The 22862-nt window shown below is 39.6% G+C and overlaps 1 protein-coding gene across 1 annotated transcript in view; it reads left to right on the forward strand.

The window, feature by feature from the left end:
* LOC112219712 (potassium/sodium hyperpolarization-activated cyclic nucleotide-gated channel 1) overlaps positions 1 to 17890 on the forward strand; it is a 173469-nt gene extending 155579 nt beyond the window's left edge. The window contains exon 8 of the mRNA XM_024381224.2: positions 14697 to 17890. Within this exon, the coding sequence (XP_024236992.2) occupies positions 14697 to 15814 (1118 nt within the window). The 3' untranslated portion in view covers positions 15815 to 17890. The remainder of the gene's footprint in view (positions 1 to 14696) is intronic.
* The last annotated feature ends 4972 nt before the right edge of the window (positions 17891 to 22862 follow it).

The following is a 22862-nucleotide window of genomic DNA, read 5'->3' on the forward strand; positions in this document are numbered from 1 at the left end:
CACAGACATAATTCAAACAGTTTTAGAAATGTCAGAGTGTTTTCTATCCAATAGTAATAATAATATGCATATATTAGCAATCTAGGACAGAGTAGGATGCAGTTCACTATGGGCACGCAATTCATCCAAAGTGAAAATGCTGCCCCCTATCCCTAACAGGATGATATAGAGTCCTCCAATCCTCTAAATGTAATTATAGATGGAGAGTCAAATCATTAAATTTTAAATTTCTTAGATAAACTGTTAAAAATGGTGTAGGTCTTATTCATTTAAAGAGCATATTGAACTATTTTAGCGCTCTTTCTGCTGCTCTGAGACAAGCATGACAGGGATTATTTAGCTAAAAAGCCCAGTACTATACTGCCGGACATCTGTAAAGCTGTAAAGCCCCATATTTTCCATTCCATCCTAACAGAGGGTTTTTTGTTTTTCAAAACCCCATAATATTAATCAAATTAGTTAAGCAAGTACCAGTCAAAAGTTTGGACACACCTACTCATTCAAGGATTCTTCAATATTTTTACGATTTTCTACATTCTGAATAATAGTGAAGACATCACAATTATAAAATAGCACATATGGAATCAGTTAAGAAAAAAATCCTATTTACCAGGACAGCCTTCTCCTTCCTCCCAAACGGGGGACCCCGGTCTCCCACCTGCCCCGCATTCTGTAGTACCGACATGGCCTGCTCTTTGTTATGTAAGGAATTAGGCACTTTCCCATGTTAACTACAGTATCTATTGTAGATTGTAAAATCAACCCCATATACTATGTTATTACAAAAAATATTAAAAATTCTCTGCTAATGCCAATACGTAATACTATCAAATGCTTCTCAAAGATGCCCTCTGGTGGTCAAACTAGCAATAACTTGGCAGAGAATTAAATGACAGAATGCTGCGGCAGCACGCAAGGTGTGCCACAGTATGACGCAGCTTTTAATGGAGGAACTGCTGTATGTAGATATTCCATTTAAAAAATCAGCCATTTCCAGCTACAATAGTCATTTACAACATTAACAATATCTACACTGTATTTCTGATCAATTTAATGTTATTTTAATGGACAACAAAATGTGCTTTTCTTTCAAAAACAAGGACATTTCTAAGTGACCCCAAACTTTTCAACGGTTAGTGTCAGTAATGCATCCGTATTGAAAAGGCACCTCTTTCATATTGTATGTACTGTACGTACTCTTTGTCCAAAGACGGCCATTATATGTTTCCTAATATCTATTAGGACAAAATATAGCAAATATCTTGGTAAACAATACTTTATTATGTTCCCAAGTGCCTTTGTCAGGTTTTAGATTTTAACAGAAGTACAAAGTTAACTGATGTTGTATGCAATAATATTCTTTATAGAGAGCACATTTTGCGTCTCTCAACTGCAGTTTCTGCATTGAGAGGCTTTATTTTGAAGTGAGGTTGGTAGGGATGTTGGAATGTTTTGCTTCTCCATGAGAGTCTTAAGTTCATATTGTACAAATACTTTATTTTGCCCCCATTTATTCCCTAGCCCTCTACTAAATTATTTTCTGCTTTTGAATTTCCACTTTCTTGAAGGATGTTAAGGTAGACTTGGGCCCATCTAGCCTTGTTTTAATCTTTGACAAGCATATATCTTAACAAAACTTATATAGATTCCTTAAAATAAAAATGAGCTATTTCAAACATTAAATTCGAATATAATTGTTTTAATAAATCAGAAACAATATTGAAGAGATTATTTTAAAATAAAGCATTAAAATAAATAAAGCATGTACCATTACCGAAATAAAATAGGAATTGGGTAGTAGTGGTTGGGAATATGTATCATCCTAAAGTATGCTGAGGGCTAGAGACTTATTAAAATAAGCTATTAAGCAAAAACTCAGGGACATTTGTATAAATTGCATTGACAAATATTTGATATACAACAGCAGAACATTATTGTGAATTTGGTCTATAACAAATCTCACAAAATTACACTTGACAATATTCTCAGGCACTTTATCATTCTATCTACAACTTCAGTGCCCTTGGAAAGTATTCAGACCCCTTGACCTTTTCCACATTTCGTTAGGTTACAGCCTTATTATAAAATTGATGAAAGTTTTCTTCCCTCAAATCTACACACAATACCCCATAATGACAAAACAATAACTGGTTTGTAGAAATTAAATTTTACATTTACATAAGTATTCAGATCCTTTACTCAGTACTTTTTTAAGCACCTTTGGCAGCATTATATTCTTGAGTCTTCTTGGGTATGACGCTACAAGATTGGCACACTTGTATTTGGGGAGTTTCTCCCATTCTTCTGTGCAGATCGTTTCAAGCTCTGTCAGGTTGGATGGGGAGCGTTGCTATACAGCTATTTTCAGGTCTCTCCAGAGATGTTCGATCGGGTACAAGTCCGGGCTCTGGCTGGGCCACTCAAGGACATTCAGAGACTTGTGCCGAAGCCACTTGTGTGTTGGCTTGGCTGTTTGCTTAGGGTCGTTGTCCTGTTAGAAGGGGAACCTTCGCCCCAGTCTGAAGTCCTGAGCACTCTGGAGCAGGTTTTCATTAAGGATCTCTCTGTACTTTGCTCCATTCATCTTTGCCTCTATCCTGACTAGTCTCCCAGAAAAACATCCCCACAGCATGATGCTGCCACCACCATGCTTTACCGTAGGGATGGTGCCAGGTTTCCGCTTGGCGTTCAGGCCAAAGAGTACAATCTTGGTTTGAACAGACCAGAGAATCTTGTTTCTCTTGGTCTGAGAGTCTTTAGTTGCCTTTTGCCAAACTCCAAGTGGGCTGTCATGTGCCTTTTACTGAAGAGTGGCTTCCGTCTGGCCACTCTACCATTAAGCCCTATTTGGTGGCGTGCTGCAGTGCTGATGGTTGTCCTTCTGGAAGTTTCTCCCATCTCCACAGAGGAACTCTAGAGCTCTGTCAAAGTGACCATTGGGTTCTTGGTCACCTCCCTGACCAAGGCACTTCTCCCCCGATTGCTCAGTTTGGCCGGGTGGCCAGCTCTAGGAAGAGTCTTGGTGGTTCCAAACTCCTTCCATTTCAGAACGATGGAAGAACTGTGTTCTTGGGGACCTTCATTGCTGCAGACATGTTTTGGTACCCTTCCCCAGATCTGTGCTTTGACACAATCCTGTCTTGGAGCTCTACGGACAATTCCTTCGACTTCATGGCTTGGATTTTGCTTTGACATGCACTGTCGACTATGGGACCTTATATAGACAGGTGTGTGCCTTTCCAAATCATGTCCAATCAGTTGAATTTACCACAGGTGGACTTCAATCAAGTTGTAGAAACATCTCAAGGATGATCAATGGAAACAGGATACACCGGAGCTCATTTTCGAGTTTCGTAGCAAAAGGTCTGAGTTCTTATGTAAATAAGGTATTTGTTTTTAATGAATCTGCAAAAGTTTCTAAAGACCTGTTTTCACTTTGTCATTATGGGATATTGGGTGTAGATTATTGAGGAATTGGTTTTATTTAATACATTTTAGAATAAGGCTGTAATGTAACAAAATGTGGAAGAAGTCAAGGGGCCGGAATACTTTCCGAAGGCACAGTATAATCAAAAAAGGGGCGGTATGATTGGAGTGGAGTTTTTGTATAGGCACCCAGTGTCTTTTAAAATAACAAATTCTGTGAGAAGATTTTTATAAAATCAATTTTAATTTGCAGAACGATAGTGTGCAAATGTCTAAAACCTGGATTAAGCCTGTGGTTAAGTGGTTTGTATTTATTTCCTGTTTGTTTTTTCTTCTTTCTTATTTGTAAATTGATTTTAAATTATTATGTTTGTTTGTGTGACTCAGGCATGTTGATATTGAATTTATTTGCATCCCAAGTATTGGCTCAGCATTGCAATATTATTGTGACAGGCAAGTCGGCGTCAATCGATGAAACATGATGTCATGATTGGGATATGCCATTCAGATCGAATTAATAGTCCATAGGGCCTATACGATATGGTATGTCATACTACCATTTACTGGTCATATGAATCAATCCTCCCATATCTTTAAACATCTGGCTATAGTACTGTACATCAATTCCATTGCCCTGTAGATTCTGAGTGTGTGTTTACTACCCTCTGAAACGTATGCCCCTTTGACCTCTGTGGTGGTCGTGATTTACATTTGCCCTTTTCACCAAAGATTTAGGTAGGCTTATTTGTTTAAAGCTGCCGGATCTTAAAATAACACTTCTCCTAAATCAGGAAGTGTTATGGAATACATCCGTTCATTTGGACTTTTAAAAAAGGGTGTTTTGTCTCATACAAAGGAAAATACAATGTCATGATCAGTGCCGGATGTCTCGTTTATATATGGACTGCATTTGGTTGTCTGGTTTTAACAAAAAAATACCATGCATTGAAACAAATAACATGTTGCACAATTCATTGTATCTAAACATGATTTGACCAGGAGTTCCTCTTAAGATGAGCACATCTCGTTGTCAAGAGTGTCCTGGCCGACGAATAGGCAGCAGGTAAATGCTTTATTACAACTACAATATTCGTACATCCAGGTAAAATGACCCAGAGGGACACTAAAATGGATCCGAACTCAAATACATCTTCCAGAACATGAACTCACAAAGTTACATTGATTCACAAGGTGATTTCCTTCCTCCATTGAAAAGAAACCTGAAGTGCCCCACAGTAGGTGTAACATATTTTTTGTTGTGAACATACAGGCTCATAAATTATTATTTTCTAAGTAGTAATTTGACAGAGGTAACTAAAACAAAGGAATATTGATCAAATATAACATGTACTGTTTCTGTAAGCATTTTCATTATCCTGACCATTAGATGTTACAGGATTGACTACAGTAATTGTTCATATCTGACATTTGTTCACAAATTATTACATTTCCTTAGATTAGTAAGTACTTGGATAGTATCAATGCAACTGTACACATATTGTTGAGGAATCCATTTTCATCCAGTTCTTTAATGTTTTTAATTATTTCAGAATTATTAGTTTTTGAAAAAAAAATTGTTGAGAAAACAATTAGTTTTGATTAATTTTTAAAAAACAAATTGAGATGTTAGCTGATCATTTAATTTTTTTCAGTTCAACAGTTAGAGAGACAGGGCTGAAAACCTAAGCAGCTTAATGCCCTTCCTATTTTTTTAGTTTGGGCTGACGTCATAGCAAGCAACCACCTGGTGAGGTGCTTGAGCTCTGTGTACCACAGCATTGGTACCACTGTTCCGCCCTGTCAGTAATTACCATAGGTTGGGATAAACCTGCACAGACTGTTCGGTTAGATAACGAATCAAAGGCATGAATTCCAAATTAAAAATGGTCTCTTTATTGATTAAAGCCAAGTTAATGGGCTTTAATCTACAGGCCTAGGTGGCAAAGTCATTTTTAAAATGGGATGCATCAGGAATGTTCCGTATGTTTTTGAATAAACTAAAGTTTGTTACTCATGATAACTCATCAATCAGTGAAAGGTTTTGGATACATTTTTATATTCAAAAGTAGTTCAAGTTTGACAGCAGTTTCTTTCCTTTGTTGGTCATTATAACCAACATCAGTGTTTTTATTGTTGTTCTCGTTTCTGTTAACCACCTTTTGTTTCAGTTTTTTTTATTTTCTATTTCTTTATTGGTGTAGTATTTATTTTCCCCAGCGCACTGACATAATGGATTGACAGTTATCACCATGCCATTAGTTCAACCCTTACAAACAGCAAAATACAAAAATGCTTTGTGAAACAGCTACTGAAATAGCTGATTACCCATTTCCGTACATTTCGGTGCATTTTAGTTTGTTTCATGTCTAAAGACAATAAATATTCATCATAAACACTAGTACTATCCTTTCACCAAAAAGGAAACCAAGTACAGTATGTTGAAAGAAAACAACAGTGCCATCGGAAAGTATTCAGACCCCTTGACTTTTTCTATATTTTGTTACATTACAGCCTTATTCTAAAATTGATTAAATAAATACAAATATCACAGCAATCTACACACAATACCCCATAATGACAAAGAGAAAACAACCTATTTACATACGTTTTTAGAACCTTTGCTATGAGTCAAAATTGAGCACAGGTGTATCCTGTTTCCATTTGTCATCCTTGAGATGTTTCTACAACTTGGAGTCCACTTGCGTTAAATTCAATTGATTGGATATGATTTGGAAAGGCACATACCTGTCTATATAAGGTTCAATTGTCTGTAGAGCTCCGAGACAGGATTGTGTCAAGGCACATATCTGAGGAAGGGTACCAAAATATTTCTGCAGCATTAAAGGCCCCTAGGGACCCAATGGCCTCCATCATCCTTAAATGGAAAAAGTTTAGAACCACCAAGACTCTTCTTAGAGCTGGTCTTAGAGCTGGTCGCCCGATAAACCCGATGGCCACTCTGACAGAGCTCCAGAGTTCCTCTGTTGAGATGGGACAACCTTCTAGAAGGACAACCATCTCTGCAGCACTCCACCAATCAGGCCTTTGCGGTAGAGTGGCCATACGGAAACCACTCTTCAGTAAAAGGCACAGGACTGTCCTCTTGGAGTTTTCCAAAAGGCACCTAAAGACTCTCAGACTATGAGAAACAAGATTATATTAGGATTATATCAGGATGACCCCAGAGCCAACGAGATATGCCATATCCCGGGTTGATGACATAAAATCCTGCCACTATTTAAACATTTGAAATGGTTTCAAAACAAATGATAAACTTTGACACAAAGTAGTCTGTGATAAATAGCACAATATTTTTCAAGTGCAGTCGCAAACCATCAAGCGCCATATGAACAGGGTTGGGGAGTAACGGAAACTGTAAACTTTTGAAAAACTAGATGATTACTTTGAGGATTACTTTTAAATTCAGAAAGGATGTTTGTTCCACTTGAGTGTGTCTGACCACAAGTCAGAGACCACTATGATGATGGATTGCGGTAAAAGAGCAGGAATAGGCTTTTGTAGGCTATAGTCTAAGCTATGTCTTCCAAAGGGCGACTGCTGTCGGCATCCGAAGATTATCCAACTTGAATAAACACTTGGAGGTAAGGATATGACCAGTGGTGTAGTCTACGGTGATACGGATATCACTTATTATTGACATCTACATAGCGCATTAATGTGAATCATACAGCTGCTCTCTCATGTAGCTATTTGAGCCTTATGGATTGTTGTTGTTGTGGATGGCTGTTCAGAAACCTAAATGTGTATTTGAACCCAATAATGGGTTGAATTCAAGAAGTTTAAGCTGCCTATCAATCATTGTTTTTGAAACCAGTGGACAGCACTCTTGCAAAAATGTACGCTCTTGCATCAGCTGCATAGTGCGGATCCCAGCCTATGAAATAACAGTGGGGCTTTTATCGCTCAATCTAATTCATGCTGATAAAAATAAATTCATAGGCCTAATGGACAGATGCTCAAACTCATACACTTTTGATCGACTTAAAGGGCCAATCTGTAGTTGCTACATCCATTTTCAGATATATTCTAATCATATTATTATACAGTTGAAGTCGGAAGTTTACATACACCTTAGCCAAATACATTAAACTCTATTTTTCACATTTCCTGACATTTAATCCTAATAACAAATTCCCAGTTTTAGGTAAGTTAGGATCACCACTTTATTTTAAGAATGTGAAATGTCGGAATAATAGTTGAGAGAATGATTTATTTCAGCTTTTACAACATTAACAATGTCTACACTGTATTTCTGATCAATTTGATGTTATTTTCATTAACAAAAGTGCTTTTAAAGCAAGGACATTTCCAAGTGACCCCAAACTTTTGAACGGTAGTGTATTTACAGTGGGTATAGAAAGCCACCACCTCCTTTCAAAATGTTCACCTTTTGTTGCCTTACAGCCTGAAATGAACACAAATAATATCAGACTTTTTCCAAGCTTTAGTTACGCACAGTAATCTACACTATCCAAGTAAAAAAATAATAATAATAAATGTGACAATTTATTACAATTAAAACTGTAAAATACCCTATTTGGATAAGTGAACACCCCCCTGAGTTAATACTTGTTGGAACCACCTTTTGCTTGATTTACAGCCATGAGTCTCTTTGAATACATCTCTGCTAACTTTGCACATCTAGACTTTGTAATATTTGCACATTCTACCTTGCAGAATTTTTCAAGCTAAGTCAAAATGCATGGTGACCGCTCACTCTTCAAGTCATTCCACAGATTCTGGATGGGATTTAGGTTGGGGCTCTGACAAGGCCACTCAAGGACATTCACCTTCTTGTCCTTCAGCCACTGTACGATTGCTTTAGCGTGTGCTTTGGGTCATTGTCATGTTGAAATGTGAACCATCTTCCCATTTTCAACTTCCTGGCAGAGGCCTGCAGGTTCTACTCAAGAATCTGTTGGCATCTTGCACTGTCCATTTTCACTTATATCCTGACAAGCGCTCCAGTCCCTGCTGAAGAGAAACACCCCTACAAAAGGATGCTGCCACCGCCATGCTTTACTGTAGGCATTGTGTTCTTTAGGTGGAAAGATATATTGGGTTTTCGCCAGACACATCGTTTTGCGTTCAGGTCAAAATGTTCAGTTTTGGTCTCATTTGACCACAGCACCTGTCACTTGGCCTTTGCCACTTGGCCTCAGAATCTACAGATGTGCTTTTTGGCAAAGCTGAAACGAGACTTGATGTGGCTTTTTTTGAGGAGGGTTTTTTTTCTTTCCACCCTCCCATAGAGGCCAGATTTGTGGAGTGCTTGTGATGTTGTGGTCAAATGCCATTGACCAGTCTTTGCCATAAAGGTCTCTAGCTCCATCAAAGTTGCCATTGGCTTCTTGGAAGCCTCTCTGATCAGTCTTCTCCTTGCCCGGTCATCCAGTTTGGAGGACGGCCTGATCTATGCAGGGTCTGGGTGGTGCCATACGCCTTCCACTTCATAACAATGGTCTTAATTGTGCTCCGAGGGATAGACAAAGCCTTTGAAATCTTTTAATATCCATCCCGTGACTTATGCCTTTCCACAACTTTATCTCATAGATCTTTTGAAAGTACCTTTCGGCCCATAGTGGATTCTTTGCTTTGAATTGTACTACTAAGCAGTGGAGTCCTCTATGAACAACTGCTTTTATTCTGAACTAATCAAAGTCACTACAATTGATCACAATTTGAAGCCAATTAGCTTGGTGTGTGATCTGGAAGGTGGTAAATTTACAATTGCAATTCTAAGGGGGGTGTTCAGTTATCCAAATAGGGTATTTCACTATTTTACATGTAATTAATTTTAGGATTTAAAAAAATAAAAATAATCTCACTTGGATATTGTGTGTTACTGTGTGTAAATAAAGCCGGGAAAAGTATAATTTTATGTGTTTTCATTTCAGTCTGTAAGGCAACAAAATGTGAACATTTTGAAAGGGGGTGGTGACCCATTGTATTTTAAAAATGTTTTATAACGTCATGTCACTAACTTAAACTGTCATTAAACAAATATGTTACAGTAGTGGGGACCTATAGTTTTTAGAATGTGTTGAAATATGTTTAATAGTGGTGGTTGAATCCTTACAGTGTATTCTACAGTTTATAGCCAACTGTTGTACAACTGAATGTGTAGTTAAAATTAGTAAGGTGTAAATTGAATGTGTTTTTTAATTAGATATTGTTCCTATGGTGTATTTGTGAAAATGATTAGAATCAAACCTTTTGGGGGGGGGGGGTGTATATATCACTCATTTATTCCAAGACATAGCAGTTCAGACGTCTTTTGTCCTCGTCTTGTCGTGTCACGTATATATATATATATTTACAACTTTTTTTCACATACCTTTTTATATATATTTTAAAATTTTCCATAAACTCATCTTCAAAACACTCTCCTTGCAACCCGCCTCACCAATTTATATTTATATAAAAAAGTATTATTTACCTCAAATCTGTAATCCTCCAAGAAGCTAGCCAGAAGCTAATCGAGAAGCTAATCAGAAGCTTATCAGAAGCTAGTTAGCTTCTTTACTGGCTAATCGTTAGTATTCAGCTAACCACGGTTTGTGGTCATCAGCTATCCTTTAGCTCGAAAATCTATCGCCAGTTTTGTACGGCGCAGCGCGGCTCGGAACGGAACATACCGGACCAATTTTTCTCTCCATGTCCCTGGATTTCAACCGCTAACTCTGGACATTCATACCTGGATCTCACAGCTAGCTAGCTGCTATCCGTGTGACTATCGGCTTTTGTCGATTCCGGAGCAAACATCAATTATTCCGGAGCAAGCTGAAGAGTTCCATCAATCACTCCTGGGCTGCAGTCACCTATCCGGACCCGTTTTACTGCCTACGCGGAGCCCCACCGGTCCTTCACAACTGGACTGCTGACGTTATCTACCTGAAGGAGTTATCCGGCTGGCTCCTCCGTCGCGACGTTACCTGAACGCCCATCTGCGGCCCGCTAACCGTTAGCTGTCTTATCGGCTGCTATCTGAATAGACAATTGGACAATTTATTTATTTATTTATTTTTATTATCACTATTATTTTATTTTTTTCTTCTTGGGCCTCTATAACTATATCTATTGTTTTTTTGTTTGTTGTTGTGTGATTTGGATTAATCCCCTCTCCCACACAGAACCCCACTAATCTACCGACGGAACGCACAAGGTGGCTAATAACAGACCTCCATCCTATGCTAGCTTGCTACCGATGGCCTGGCTAGCTGTCTAAATCGCCGTGACCCCCAACCAACCTCTCTACTCACTGGACCCTTTTGATCACTCGACTAAGCATGCCTCTCCTTAATGTCAATATGCCTTGTCCATTGCTGTTCTGGTTAGTGTTTCTTGGCTTATTTCACTGTAGAGCCTATAGTCCTGCTCACTATACCTTATCCAACCTATTAGTTCCACCACCCACACATGCAATGACATCTCCTGGTTTCAATGATGTTTCTAGAGACAATATCTCTCTCTTCATCACTCAATACCTAGGTTTACCTCCACTGTATTCACATCCTACCATACATTTGTCTGTACATTATACCTTGATGCTATTTTATCGCCCCCAGAAACCTCCTTTTACTCTCTGTTCCAGACGTTCTAGATGACCAATTCTTATTGCATTTAGCCGTACCCTTATTCTACTCCTCCTCTGTTCCTCTGGCGATGTAGAGGTAAATCCAGGCCCTGCAGTGCCTAGATCCACTCCTATTCCCCAGGCGCTCTCTTTTGACGACTTCTGTAACCGTAATAGCTTTGGTTTCATGCATGTTAACATTAGAAGCCTCCTCCCTAAGTTTGTTCTATTCACTGCTTTAGCACACTCTGCCAACCCGGATGTTCTAGCTGTGTCTGAATCCTGGCTTAGGAAGACCACCAAAAATTCTGACATTTTAATCCCGAACTACAACATTTTCAGACAAGATAGAACTGCCAAAGGGGGCGGTATTGCAATCTACTGCAAAGATAGCCTGCAGAGTTCTGTCCTACTATCCAGGTCTGTACCCAAACAATTTGAACTTCTACATTTAAAAATCCACCTCTAAAAACAAGTCTCTCACCGTTGCCGCCTGCTATAGACCACCCTCTGCCCCAAGCTGTGCTCTGGACACCATATGTGAACTGATTGCCCCCCATCTATCTTCAGAGCTCGTGCTGCTAGGCGACCTAAACTGGAACATGCTTAACACCCCAGCCATCCTACAATCTAAACTTGATGCCCTCAATCTCACACAAATTATCAATGAACCTACCAGGTACCTCCCCAAAGCCTTGGGCACCCTCATAGATATCATCCTAACCAACTTGCCCTCTAAATACACTTCTGCTGTCTTCAACCAAGATCTCAGCGATCACTGCCTCATTGCCTGCATCCGTAATGGGTCAGCGGTCAAACGACCTCCACTCATCACTGTCAAACGCTCCCTGAAACACTTCAGCGAGCAGGCCTTTCTAATCGACCTGGCCGGGGTATCCTGGAAGGATATTTTTCCCGTCAGTAAAATGCCTTCCTAACCATCTTAAATAAACATACCCCATTCAAGAAATTTAGAACCAGGAACAGATATAGCCTTGGTTCTCCCTAGACCTGACTGCCCTTAACCAACACAAAAACATCCTATGGCGTTCTGCATTGGCATCGAACAGCCCCCGTGATATGCAGCTGTTCAGGGAAGCTAGAAACCATTATATACAGGCAGTTAGAAAAGCCAAGGCTAGCTTTTTCAAGCAGAAATTTGCTTCCTGCAACACTATCTCAAAAAAGTTCTGGGACACTGTAAAGTCCATGGAGAATAAGAACACCTCCTCTCAGCTGCCCACTGCACTGAAGATAGGAAACACTGTCACCACTGATAAATCCACCATAATTGAGCATTTCAATAAGCATTTTTCTACGGCTGGCCATGCTTTCCACCTGGCTACCCCTACCCGGTCAACAGCACTGCACCCCCCACAGCAACTCGCCCAAGCCTTCCCCATTTCTCCTTCTCCCAAATCTGTTCAGCTGATGTTCTGAAAAGAGCTGCAAAATCTGGACCCCTACAAATCAGCCGGGCTAGACAATCTGGACCCTTTCTTTCTAAAATTATCTGCCGAAATTGTTGCCACCCCTATTACTAGCCTGTTCAACCTCTCTTTCGTGTTGTCTGAGATTCCCAAAGATTGGAAAGCAGCTGCGGTCATCCTCCTCTTCAAAGGGAGGGACACTCTTGACCCAAACTGCTACAGACCTATATCTATCCTACCATGCCTTTCTAAGGTCTTCGAAAGCCAAGTCAACAAACAGATCACCGACCATTTCGAATCTCACCATACCTTCTCTGCTATGCAATCTGGTTTCAGAGCTGGTCATGGGTGCACTTCAGCCACGCTCAAGGTCCTAAACGATATCTTAACCGCCATCGATAAGAAACATTACTGTGCAGCCGTATTCATTGATCTGGCCAAGGCTTTCGACTCTGTCAATCACCACATCCTCATCGGCAGACTCGACAGCCTTGGTTTCTCAAATGATTTCCTCGCCTGGTTCACCAACTACTTCTCTGATAGAGTTCAGTGTGTCAAATCGGAGGGTCTGCTGTCCGGACCTCTGGCAGTCTCTATGGGGGTGCCACAGGGTTCAATTCTTGGACCGACTCTCTTCTCTGTATACATCAATGAGGTCGCTCTTGCTGCTGGTGAGTCTCTGATCCACCTCTATGCAGACGACACCATTCTGTATACTTCTGGCCCTTCTTTGGACACTGTGTTAACAACCCTCCAGGCAAGCTTCAATGCCATACAACTCTCCTTCCGTGGCCTCCAATTGCTCTTAAATACAAGTAAAACTAAATGCATGCCCTTCAACCGATCGCTACCTGCACCTGCCCGCCTGTCCAACATCACTGCTCTGGACGGCTCTGACTTAGAATACGTGTACAACTACAAATACTTAGGTGTCTGGTTAGACTGTAAACTCTCCTTCCAAACCCATATCAAACATCTCCAATCCAAAGTTAAATCTAGAATTGGCTTCCTATTTCGCAACAAAGCTTCCTTCACTCATGCTGCCAAACATACCCTTGTAAAACTGACCATCCTACCAATCCTCGACTTTGGCGATGTCATTTACAAAATAGCCTCCAATACCCTACTCAACAAATTGGATGCAGTCTATCACAGTGCAATCCGTTTTGTCACCAAAGCCCCATATACTACCCCCCATTGCGACCTGTACGCTCTCGTTGGCTGGCCCTCGCTTCATACTCGTCGCCAAACCCACTGGCTCCATGTCATCTACAAGACCCTGCTAGGTAAAGTCCCCCTTATCTCAGCTCGCTGGTCACCATAGCATCTCCCACCTGTAGCACACGCTCCAGCAGGTATATCTCTCTAGTCACCCCCAAAACCAATTCTTTCTTTGGCCGCCTCTCCTTCCAGTTCTCTGCTGCCAATGACTGGAACGAACTACAAAAATCTCTGAAACTGGAAACACTTATCTCCCTCACTAGCTTTAAGCACCAACTGTCAGAGCAGCTCACAGATTACTGCACCTGTACATAGCCCACCTATAATTTAGCCCAAACAACTACCTCTTTCCCAACTGTATTTATTTTATTTTATTTATTTATTTATTTTGCTCCTTTGCACCCCATTATTTTTATTTCTACTTTGCACATTCTTCCATTGCAAGTCTACCATTCCAGTGTTTTACTTGCTATATTGTATTTACTTTGCCACCATGGCCTTTTTTTGCCTTTACCTCCCTTATCTCACCTCATTTTCTCACATCGTATATAGACTTGTTTATACTGTATTATTGACTGTATGTTTGTTTTACTCCATGTGTAACTCTGTGTCGTTGTATGTGTCGAACTGCTTTGCTTTATCTTGGCCAGGTCGCAATTGTAAATGAGAACTTGTTCTCAACTTGCCTACCTGGTTAAATAAAGGTGAAATAAAATAAAGTAAAAAATCCTAAATCCTTATACTACTCTCTATATTAATTTCTTACCTTTTACCTCTTACTTCTTAATATCTTATCACTATGTACTATGATGTTTTTTTTTCTTATTACAGTACTCTCACTCAGATTTCCTTATACTTATACCATAGTCACCCCCATTTATACTCACTGTTATCACACCTCATAATAACCAGTGTCATAACATCCACCTTTGCTGGAGTGTATATAGTGTGGTTTGTTAATATGTTGACATGTGTGCCATGGCTGAAGTCAACCTAACCGCTAACTGATCTACTCCTAACAGGAAAAAAGAACAGCCTACTTCTCCAGAAGTTCCAGAAGGATCTGAACGCTGGGGTATTCAACACACAGGAGAACGAGATATTGAGGCACATAATCCATCAGGACAGGGAGATGGTGATGATGGTGGACCGCAAGCAGTCGGTCACAGGGATGTCGGTCACCGGGATGAATTCCACCCCGATATCTGGAAATTCCATGATTAACTCTCCTGCTCAGCAGCCCTACACCACTGCCCTGGGCACCAACCAGTTTCAGCAGTCATCCGCCCATTTAACATACAGTGCTTCGGGCGTCATTGCTCCCTCTGCCGCAGCCACCGCCCGCATCCTGCCAGCCCCGACGCAGGGTGTCTACCCTGTCCCCAGTGTCTCCAACAGCAGCCTGAACTCATCCTCGCCTGTCCCCCAGACCCCCCACTCTCTCCAGCAGCAAGGAGCTATCATGTCCCCAGTATCCTGCAACACGGCTGTGTGCAGTCCACCTGTGCAGACCCCTGGGCTGGCGGGACGCAGCTTCCAGTATGGCTCGCCCACCGCCTCCCAGCTCTCCCTTTTCCAGCAGCCGCTGCCTACTGCCCTACCACCCCAACAACCACTACCACAGCAACCACAACAGCTGCCCCAGCAAACAGGAGGAGCTGCAGCCTCCTTGGCAACACAACAACCACAGCAGCAGCAGCAGCAGCAGCAGCCAACACAGCAGCAAGTCCCTTCACCTCAGAGGAGTGACATTCTCCACAAGGGCAGCCATACTCTCCAGTCTGGAAGCCTGAGTCAAGATGTACGCCACCTATCTGCCTCCCAATCCTCCCTGCCCCATGACACATCCCTGGGGCCCAGAGCGCATCCTGGAGTGTCCGGGGACTTCCTGTCCTCCATCGCCCTGCCGGTGGCTGCGGTCCAGGGGCCAGGTATGCAGAGCGGTCTCCGCACCACAGTGCCCCAGAGGGTCAACCTGTTCCGCCAGATGTCATCGGGAGCATTGCCCCCGGTGCGAGCGGCATCCTCTACAGCCCAGCACAGGGATTCCACAGGTTCTAGAAAAGATTCTAGAAGAGATTCTAACTTAAGCAGTACAGAGACCGACCAAGATAAGATGCGGTTCGCATCAAATTTATGATCCCATTTGACTTTTTTAAACTTCTGTTTGAATTCACTTTTAATGGAGATACAAGAAAAGATAGACAAATTTCTTCTGAAAAAATAACCTCATAGAATTCATGTACAGACTACCCTTGTATTATATTTTAGACACATTTTCTTCCTAAACTTAAGAATGTATATTAAACAAATATATATCAATATTTGTAAATCCAACTAGAATATTTGGCAAAGACTATTTAAAAGCTCTAGTATATAAAACATGAGTTTTCCTTTCTGAAAGATATAAATATACAATGTATGGATGTTTTTGTTTGTTTGTTCTTTTCTGTTTTTGTAAACTGGAATGCGTCGTGATGAATCCTGAGTATTTATATTTTTTGTTTTGTACCTGCGAAAAGAGGAACAAATATCATCTCATACTACGCAGCTTTGTCTCCACTGTGGAATAACTGACGCAAGCGAACCTTGAAACTGTCAAAAAGCACACACTCAAATATAAATCTGATAACAAATTAGTGGAACCTTTATCTCATCTTAGCAATCAAACACTAGTACAGTAGCTAGGTGTTCCATTGCTCGCAACAATACATCCTCTTGAGCCACAATATCTTCCTACAGCGGTTCGGGTCCAAAGGGAATGAAATAAATATAATTGCTGCTTTTATTTTTATTTTTGGAGAGAAGGATGTTGTGTGTTGTGGGCGAGGGATGGATGATTCTGTTTTTTCTATTCCTAATTTCAGACGGTGATAGACGTTATGTAATGTTGCTTAAAAAACGGTGTACATTTATAACAGACTGTGATATGAAGATTATCTATATGTGTGTTGTAAATAGTTTTATAGATCTAGTATTTGCAGATACTGTGTGGTGCATTCTCAATCATAACAGTATCTTACTTCTTTCAGGAACCTGGATATCATTTATATGTGGAAAAAAAGTGAACAAGTGACAGCAATACATATGTTCATTGGAGATAAGAAAACCTTAATGCAATAGCTAGCACTACTTGATACTGAGAAATGTCTGTTCTGAAGTCAAACTGAGAATCCTTATTTGTCTGTATAGTATTTATGTCCTTGTTTCATAATTCATTAAAAAAATTATTAGGGATAGGCGTCCCGTCAACGGGACAGTTGTAAATAATGCAGCACCTTGTGTCACGATCGCAGACTTGAGAGAAACAACAAATGTTGGTACATATAAGTGTCTTATATCGGCTGAAAGCTTAAATTCTTGTTAATATAACTGCACTGTCCAATTTACAGTAGCTATTACTGTGAAAAAATGCCATGCTATTGTTTGAGGAGAGCTCCTAACAACAAAACACTTTTCACTACAATAGGTTTGATATATTCACCTCTGAAGGTGACATGTGTACTTACATTCTGAAATCTTGCTCTGATTTATCATCCAAAAGGTTCCCAGAGATAACATGTCCTTTTGTTAGATAAAATCGTTTTTCATATCCTAAAAAATATCCTAGCATTTCCACACATTCAAGTTGCAAAGAAAGAATCTGTGAAAATCTAACACTAAACGTTGTTTCAACCAGTTGAATCACGTTCGTATTTATTCCGCAGAGATCCTAGAACGTAACCAGACTTCACTATATAATTCAGAGTGTAGTATATCCTATAGGACACCAAATTTGGTCAGAGAGCGACGTCTTCATGGCACGGCGATGACGCGGGCACTCTTCACTTGATTGGCTATAACTTTGTCAAATAAGCACCAATCGGGGTCAAACAAAGCTAGCTAGATAGCCAATGTGCTTCGGGAGTATGCGGAAACCTCGTATCTGTCACAAAATGTTGCTGCTATCCTTATGCAGAAAAATGTAATGTTAATGTAAATGTCTCCTACACGATTTGCCCAAATGTACCTGGGTGACTTCACACTAAATGTCATGTAGTTCACTCATACTTCAAGTTTTTTTCCATCTGAAACTTTGCACATACACTGCCGCCATCGTGTGGACACCATCGGACTTCAACCAGAGCGATGGCTAGATTTCCGACCTTTCTGTTGTATTTCAAAGATGGTGGTAGTAAAAAATAAATGGTTGTTTTTTTCTTTGTATTTTCTTCTACCAGATCTATTGTGTTATATTCTCCTACATTCAATTCACAAACTACAGAATGTTTCCTCTTTATGCTACTCCATCTTTGGAACAATATTATTTCTAGAGATGCTATATATGATTTCAATAAAATGGATAATACCAATAACTTTATACCAATATATTCATGCTACACAATACAGAAATACTTTCTTAAAGTGTACATGAAGTTGTCAATAATTTTTTACTGTGGGTGTGTTGGGTGATTTGCCTACAGCAATGAACAGTTATTATATGTCTGACGACCAACACACAATATGCCACTTTAGAATTACTGTAAATATGAATCATTGTTGAATATTATATCTTGACTGAAAATGTTTAATTAATTTTGACACCATTTGATTCCCTATTTTTTCATGAAATTGTTTATTTTGTCCACTGAAAGAACTAAAATGTGTTACATTTTGGATGTTATATTCTGTCAGCGTTTTTTTATTGTTGATTTTTAACATTTTCTATTCATTGACTAGCCTTTCATATCATGTATTGTGAATAATGTGATAGAATAGTGTGGCATGAATGAATTTTTTAAAATCCCATTCATCTCAATGGAGAGAAAAGTCTTCCTGCCGACAGACAATTTATACGTTTTCTAGGACTTTTTCAGCAATATGCCTATGCTGTAGATTTGCATTCTAGGAGTGTATAATATCAGCTGTTAACTGTGTTGTCAGCTTACCAGTCACTGTCAACTGATGTTGAAGAGACAGATGTGACCTTTCCAGACACTTCTGGAAGTGTCATAAGTCAAGTGTTCAGGGCTGATTTTCCAAAAATGTGTTATTAGCGCGAAATCAACACACGCTGGTTTGCATTAAGGTGTCTTTCTCTTGTGTGTGTGAATTCATCATATACTCTAAACTGACTGGGGAATATCTTAAAATCAGAATACTGTGACTAACATGGGTATAAAGAAGAGTAATGTTTTGGTTGTGAATTCATCATATACTCTAAACTGACTGGGGAATATCTTAAAATCAGAATACTGTGACTAACATGGGTATAAAGAAGAGTAATGTTTTGGTTGTTGAAACATTTCTATCAAATCAATCAAATTCTCAACATGCTGACAATTCAATTGTGCAATAACACATTACGGTAAACAATAGTAACTGTAACAATATCAACACAAAAAATATTTATGCAGTAATTGATTTAGTATCCTGAGGGTCCAGAAATGTGACTCAACTGTGAGTCAATCAAATTAGGTCATACATGATAACACTGCTTACCCCGTAAGGTTGTAGGCTATTTGACATGCTTATGAATTTATGTTTTTGTTTGTTAAAGAACCCAATGAATTATGTATCACGACCATGTGAGTAATGAGTATGATATTTTCCTCACACACAATAACAACAACCTCTCATGGTTTTAGAGTCGGTCTTCATGGCACCAAACAGGCTCTATCCGTACAGGGTATGTGAGATTATGTCAGGCTCTATCCGTACAGGGTATGTGAGATTATGTCAGGCTCTATCCGTACAGGGTATGTGAGATTATGTCAGGCTCTATCCGTACAGGGTATGTGAGATTATGTCAGGCTCTATCCGTACAGGGTATGTGAGATTATGTCAGGCTCTATCCGTACAGGGTATGTGAGATTATGTCAGGCTCTATCCGTACAGGGTATGTGAGATTATGTCAGGCTCTATCCTTACAGGGTATGTGAGATTATGTCAGGCTCTATCCGTACAGGGTATGTGAGATTATGTCAGGCTCTATCCGTACAGGGTATGTGAGATTATGTCAGGCTCTATCCGTACAGGGTATGTGAGATTATGTTTTGTTGTTTTGTTCATTGTTTGACATTATTCATGTGTAACGGAAGCATTTGAATTTTCACAAAAGGACATTCTTAAGTATTTGTGCCTAAAACTATCGCCATGTTCGATTCTTTTTTGTTTTGAGTGTGAAGAGCTGCGGCGCACACATACATTACTTTATCATGTGTGTTCTATGTTTCAGTATTTTTAGAGAGGAAGATGTAAGCAATGAAGATGGCCAAATTTCTCTGTTTATCAATTGGAATTTTTTAACACAATGTGAACTTCTATAAAATGGTTCTGTCATTATATTCTAGCATTCTCAGAATTACAGTAATGACTAGTACAGTAAGAAATGCAGTCTATAGAACTGGGAAGGTATAACATGGCAAGTTGACTAGACATTATAGTAATTCTGAGCATATGTGTAACTTTCTTTGTAGCTAGTCACTGATGTTGGGTTGATTATTAATGTTGCGTGGAATGAAACTGGCCAAAGCAAAACATTCTAAGTAATTTTCTTTGTTTTGAAAACCGATACAGACTCTTCAGTCAGTTAGATTAAGTGTAAAGAAGGTTAAAAGGGAGATATATTATCTTATTAGATTGGAACTCTCTGGCCCATTCTAGGGTTCTAAACGTGGAGAGATGTTCTATTCCAACAAAGAGTGCTTAATCCTGTTCTGCCATAGTATGTGTATAGGAACTAGTACTGTACACAGTTCAGATGGATAGCAGCACTGTTGGTTTGTGCTGTTTTTGATGCATGCCTTTGGAGGGAAAGTTTCCTATGTGCTTTTTTCACAATAATTCTGACCACAGCTAGCTAGTATTCTGGAATGGGCATTATGATGATGTATGTAGCACAGCATGAAGGGACATGTGCGTTTACCATTTTAGGAGTATGGAGAACACTGAATAAACCAGCACATACGTTTCTATATATATATTTTTTTTAATGCAAAAATAACAAAAGAACAGTGCCCAGAGAAAGGAAATAGGGATTAGCCTCAGAGTAGAATTTCTCAACTAGGATCAGTTTTAACTTTTAGATTATAATCAAGATTATATGGACACGGCACTAAACTGATCCTCCTAGATCAGCACTCACACTCTGAGACGTATTGTGAATACTGGCCAGGACCTTTTGGTTTACGACCACGACAGTACAGGTTTAATATTTTTACAAAAATGTGCATGTTGGAGAGAGAGAGGGGAAGATTATGGAGATAATGTTGTAACGAGCCACACATACACTCCCCTTAAACCCTGCTGACACACCTGATCATTGTTGAGCTCATTCATGTTAATTAACCAAGGCTGGGTAAAAATAAGCAATTAGTTGGTTACTTGACACAGGCTAAGGAAAGGTACATGTAAAACTTTCTTACAACCATATGCAGACGAACAGTGTTTGTCCCCCCAAAAATGTGGATTTCTGTTTTTATTTTTGTTTGTTTGTAAATAAACCTTTAAAATATAGAAAATAAAATACATTGTCATTTAGCTGCTGAGTTTGCATGTCATTTTGTTTCTCAATGGTTTTAGACAGACTGACAGACTGACGGACGGACGGACGGACGGACGGACGGACGGACGGACGGACGGACGGACGGACGGACGGACGGACGGACAGACAGACAGACAGATCAATAATCTCTCATAGGTCACATTTTCTCTTTTCATATTTGAAACAGCTAAAGACAGAGAGACGATTGAGAGGAATGTGATGGGATGGAGGTGATGATATGATGGAGGGTGGGGGTGGTGGTGGCGGTGCCATCAGGAATAGAGTTTATCAGCAGTTACTGGTGAGATTAATAATGGGTGTTCTGGAGCTGTGGGGATTTCCATTCATTACCTCATAATACAGTTATCACTCATAAAGACAGATACCCCTCCACCGGACAATTCAGTTGAGGACACCAGGGTACACATTTTTAATCATATCCTCTATAGTGCATAGGGCTCTGGTCAAAAGTAGTGCACTATATAGGGAATATGATGACATTTGAGATGAAGCCATTGACTCATATCTGAAGGTGTACTGTAACTGTGCTAGTTTATTTGAAGACAAAACATTCGTCATTTAGGGATGACACTTATCTTATTCCTTTTGTTTTTACAAATTCGGGTAAAGGTAAAGACACGATTTACTGATAATTCATGTTTTGCACATCCCTCACTCGGTCACCGTTGCCAATGTTATCAAAGTTATACAGACTCCACAGCCATGTTGATGTCACTATAGAGGCTTCCAAAAGTGGAACGAGAGCTAATGACTGTTTCACCTAAAAACACTATAGAGGGTTGGAAAGACGATGACATTGATAAAGTAAGCAACTATTTAGTAGGAAAGAACTGTGTTATCATCATCATGTCATCAAATTTACAATGTTGTCATTAGCTAGCAATGTTTGTCAAAAATACTTAGCAATTCTAACATTAGCTAGCTAAAATCTGGTGGTCTCCACTCAATCTTAGCTAGCTAGCTAATGTTATACTGCAACTAAAGTCAATCTGGAGACATCAATATTTTGACAAAAGATTTTCCCTCTATTAATTTGCATTCTTTGGAAATGTAATTATGTTTTCAAGCCACAGTAATGGCCCATAGACCAAACCTTCATCAGTGCCCGTTAAGTATGCATTGAGTAGAACGTTCGGTTGATCATCAGTCCTAAAAGGAACGTCCAAAACAATATTGTGACGAAATGTGCAATCCATGAATACTATACACTACCGTTCAAAAGTTTGTGGTCACCTAGAAATGTACTTGTTTTTTAAAGAAAAGCAATTTTTTTGGACATGAAAATAACATCAAATTGATCAGAAATACAGTGTAGTCTTTGTTCATGTTGAAAATGACTATTGTAGGTGGAAATGGCTGATGTTTTATGGGATATCTACATAGGCGTACAGAGGCCCATTATCAGCAACCATCATTCCTGTGTTCCAATTGCATGTTGTGTTAGAAAATACAAGTTTATAATTTTAAAAGGCTAAATGATCATTAGAAAACCCTTTTGCAATTATGTTAGCACAGCTGTAAACTGTTGTCCTGATTAAAGAAGCAATAAAACTGTCCTTCTTTAGACTCGTTGAGTAACTGGAGCATCAACATTTGTGGGTTCGATTACAGGCTCAAAACGGCCAGAAAATAAGAACTTTCT

The sequence above is a fragment of the Oncorhynchus tshawytscha genome, linkage group LG20 (genome assembly GCF_018296145.1).
Source record: "Oncorhynchus tshawytscha isolate Ot180627B linkage group LG20, Otsh_v2.0, whole genome shotgun sequence".
NCBI classification, from domain to species: domain Eukaryota; kingdom Metazoa; phylum Chordata; class Actinopteri; order Salmoniformes; family Salmonidae; genus Oncorhynchus; species Oncorhynchus tshawytscha.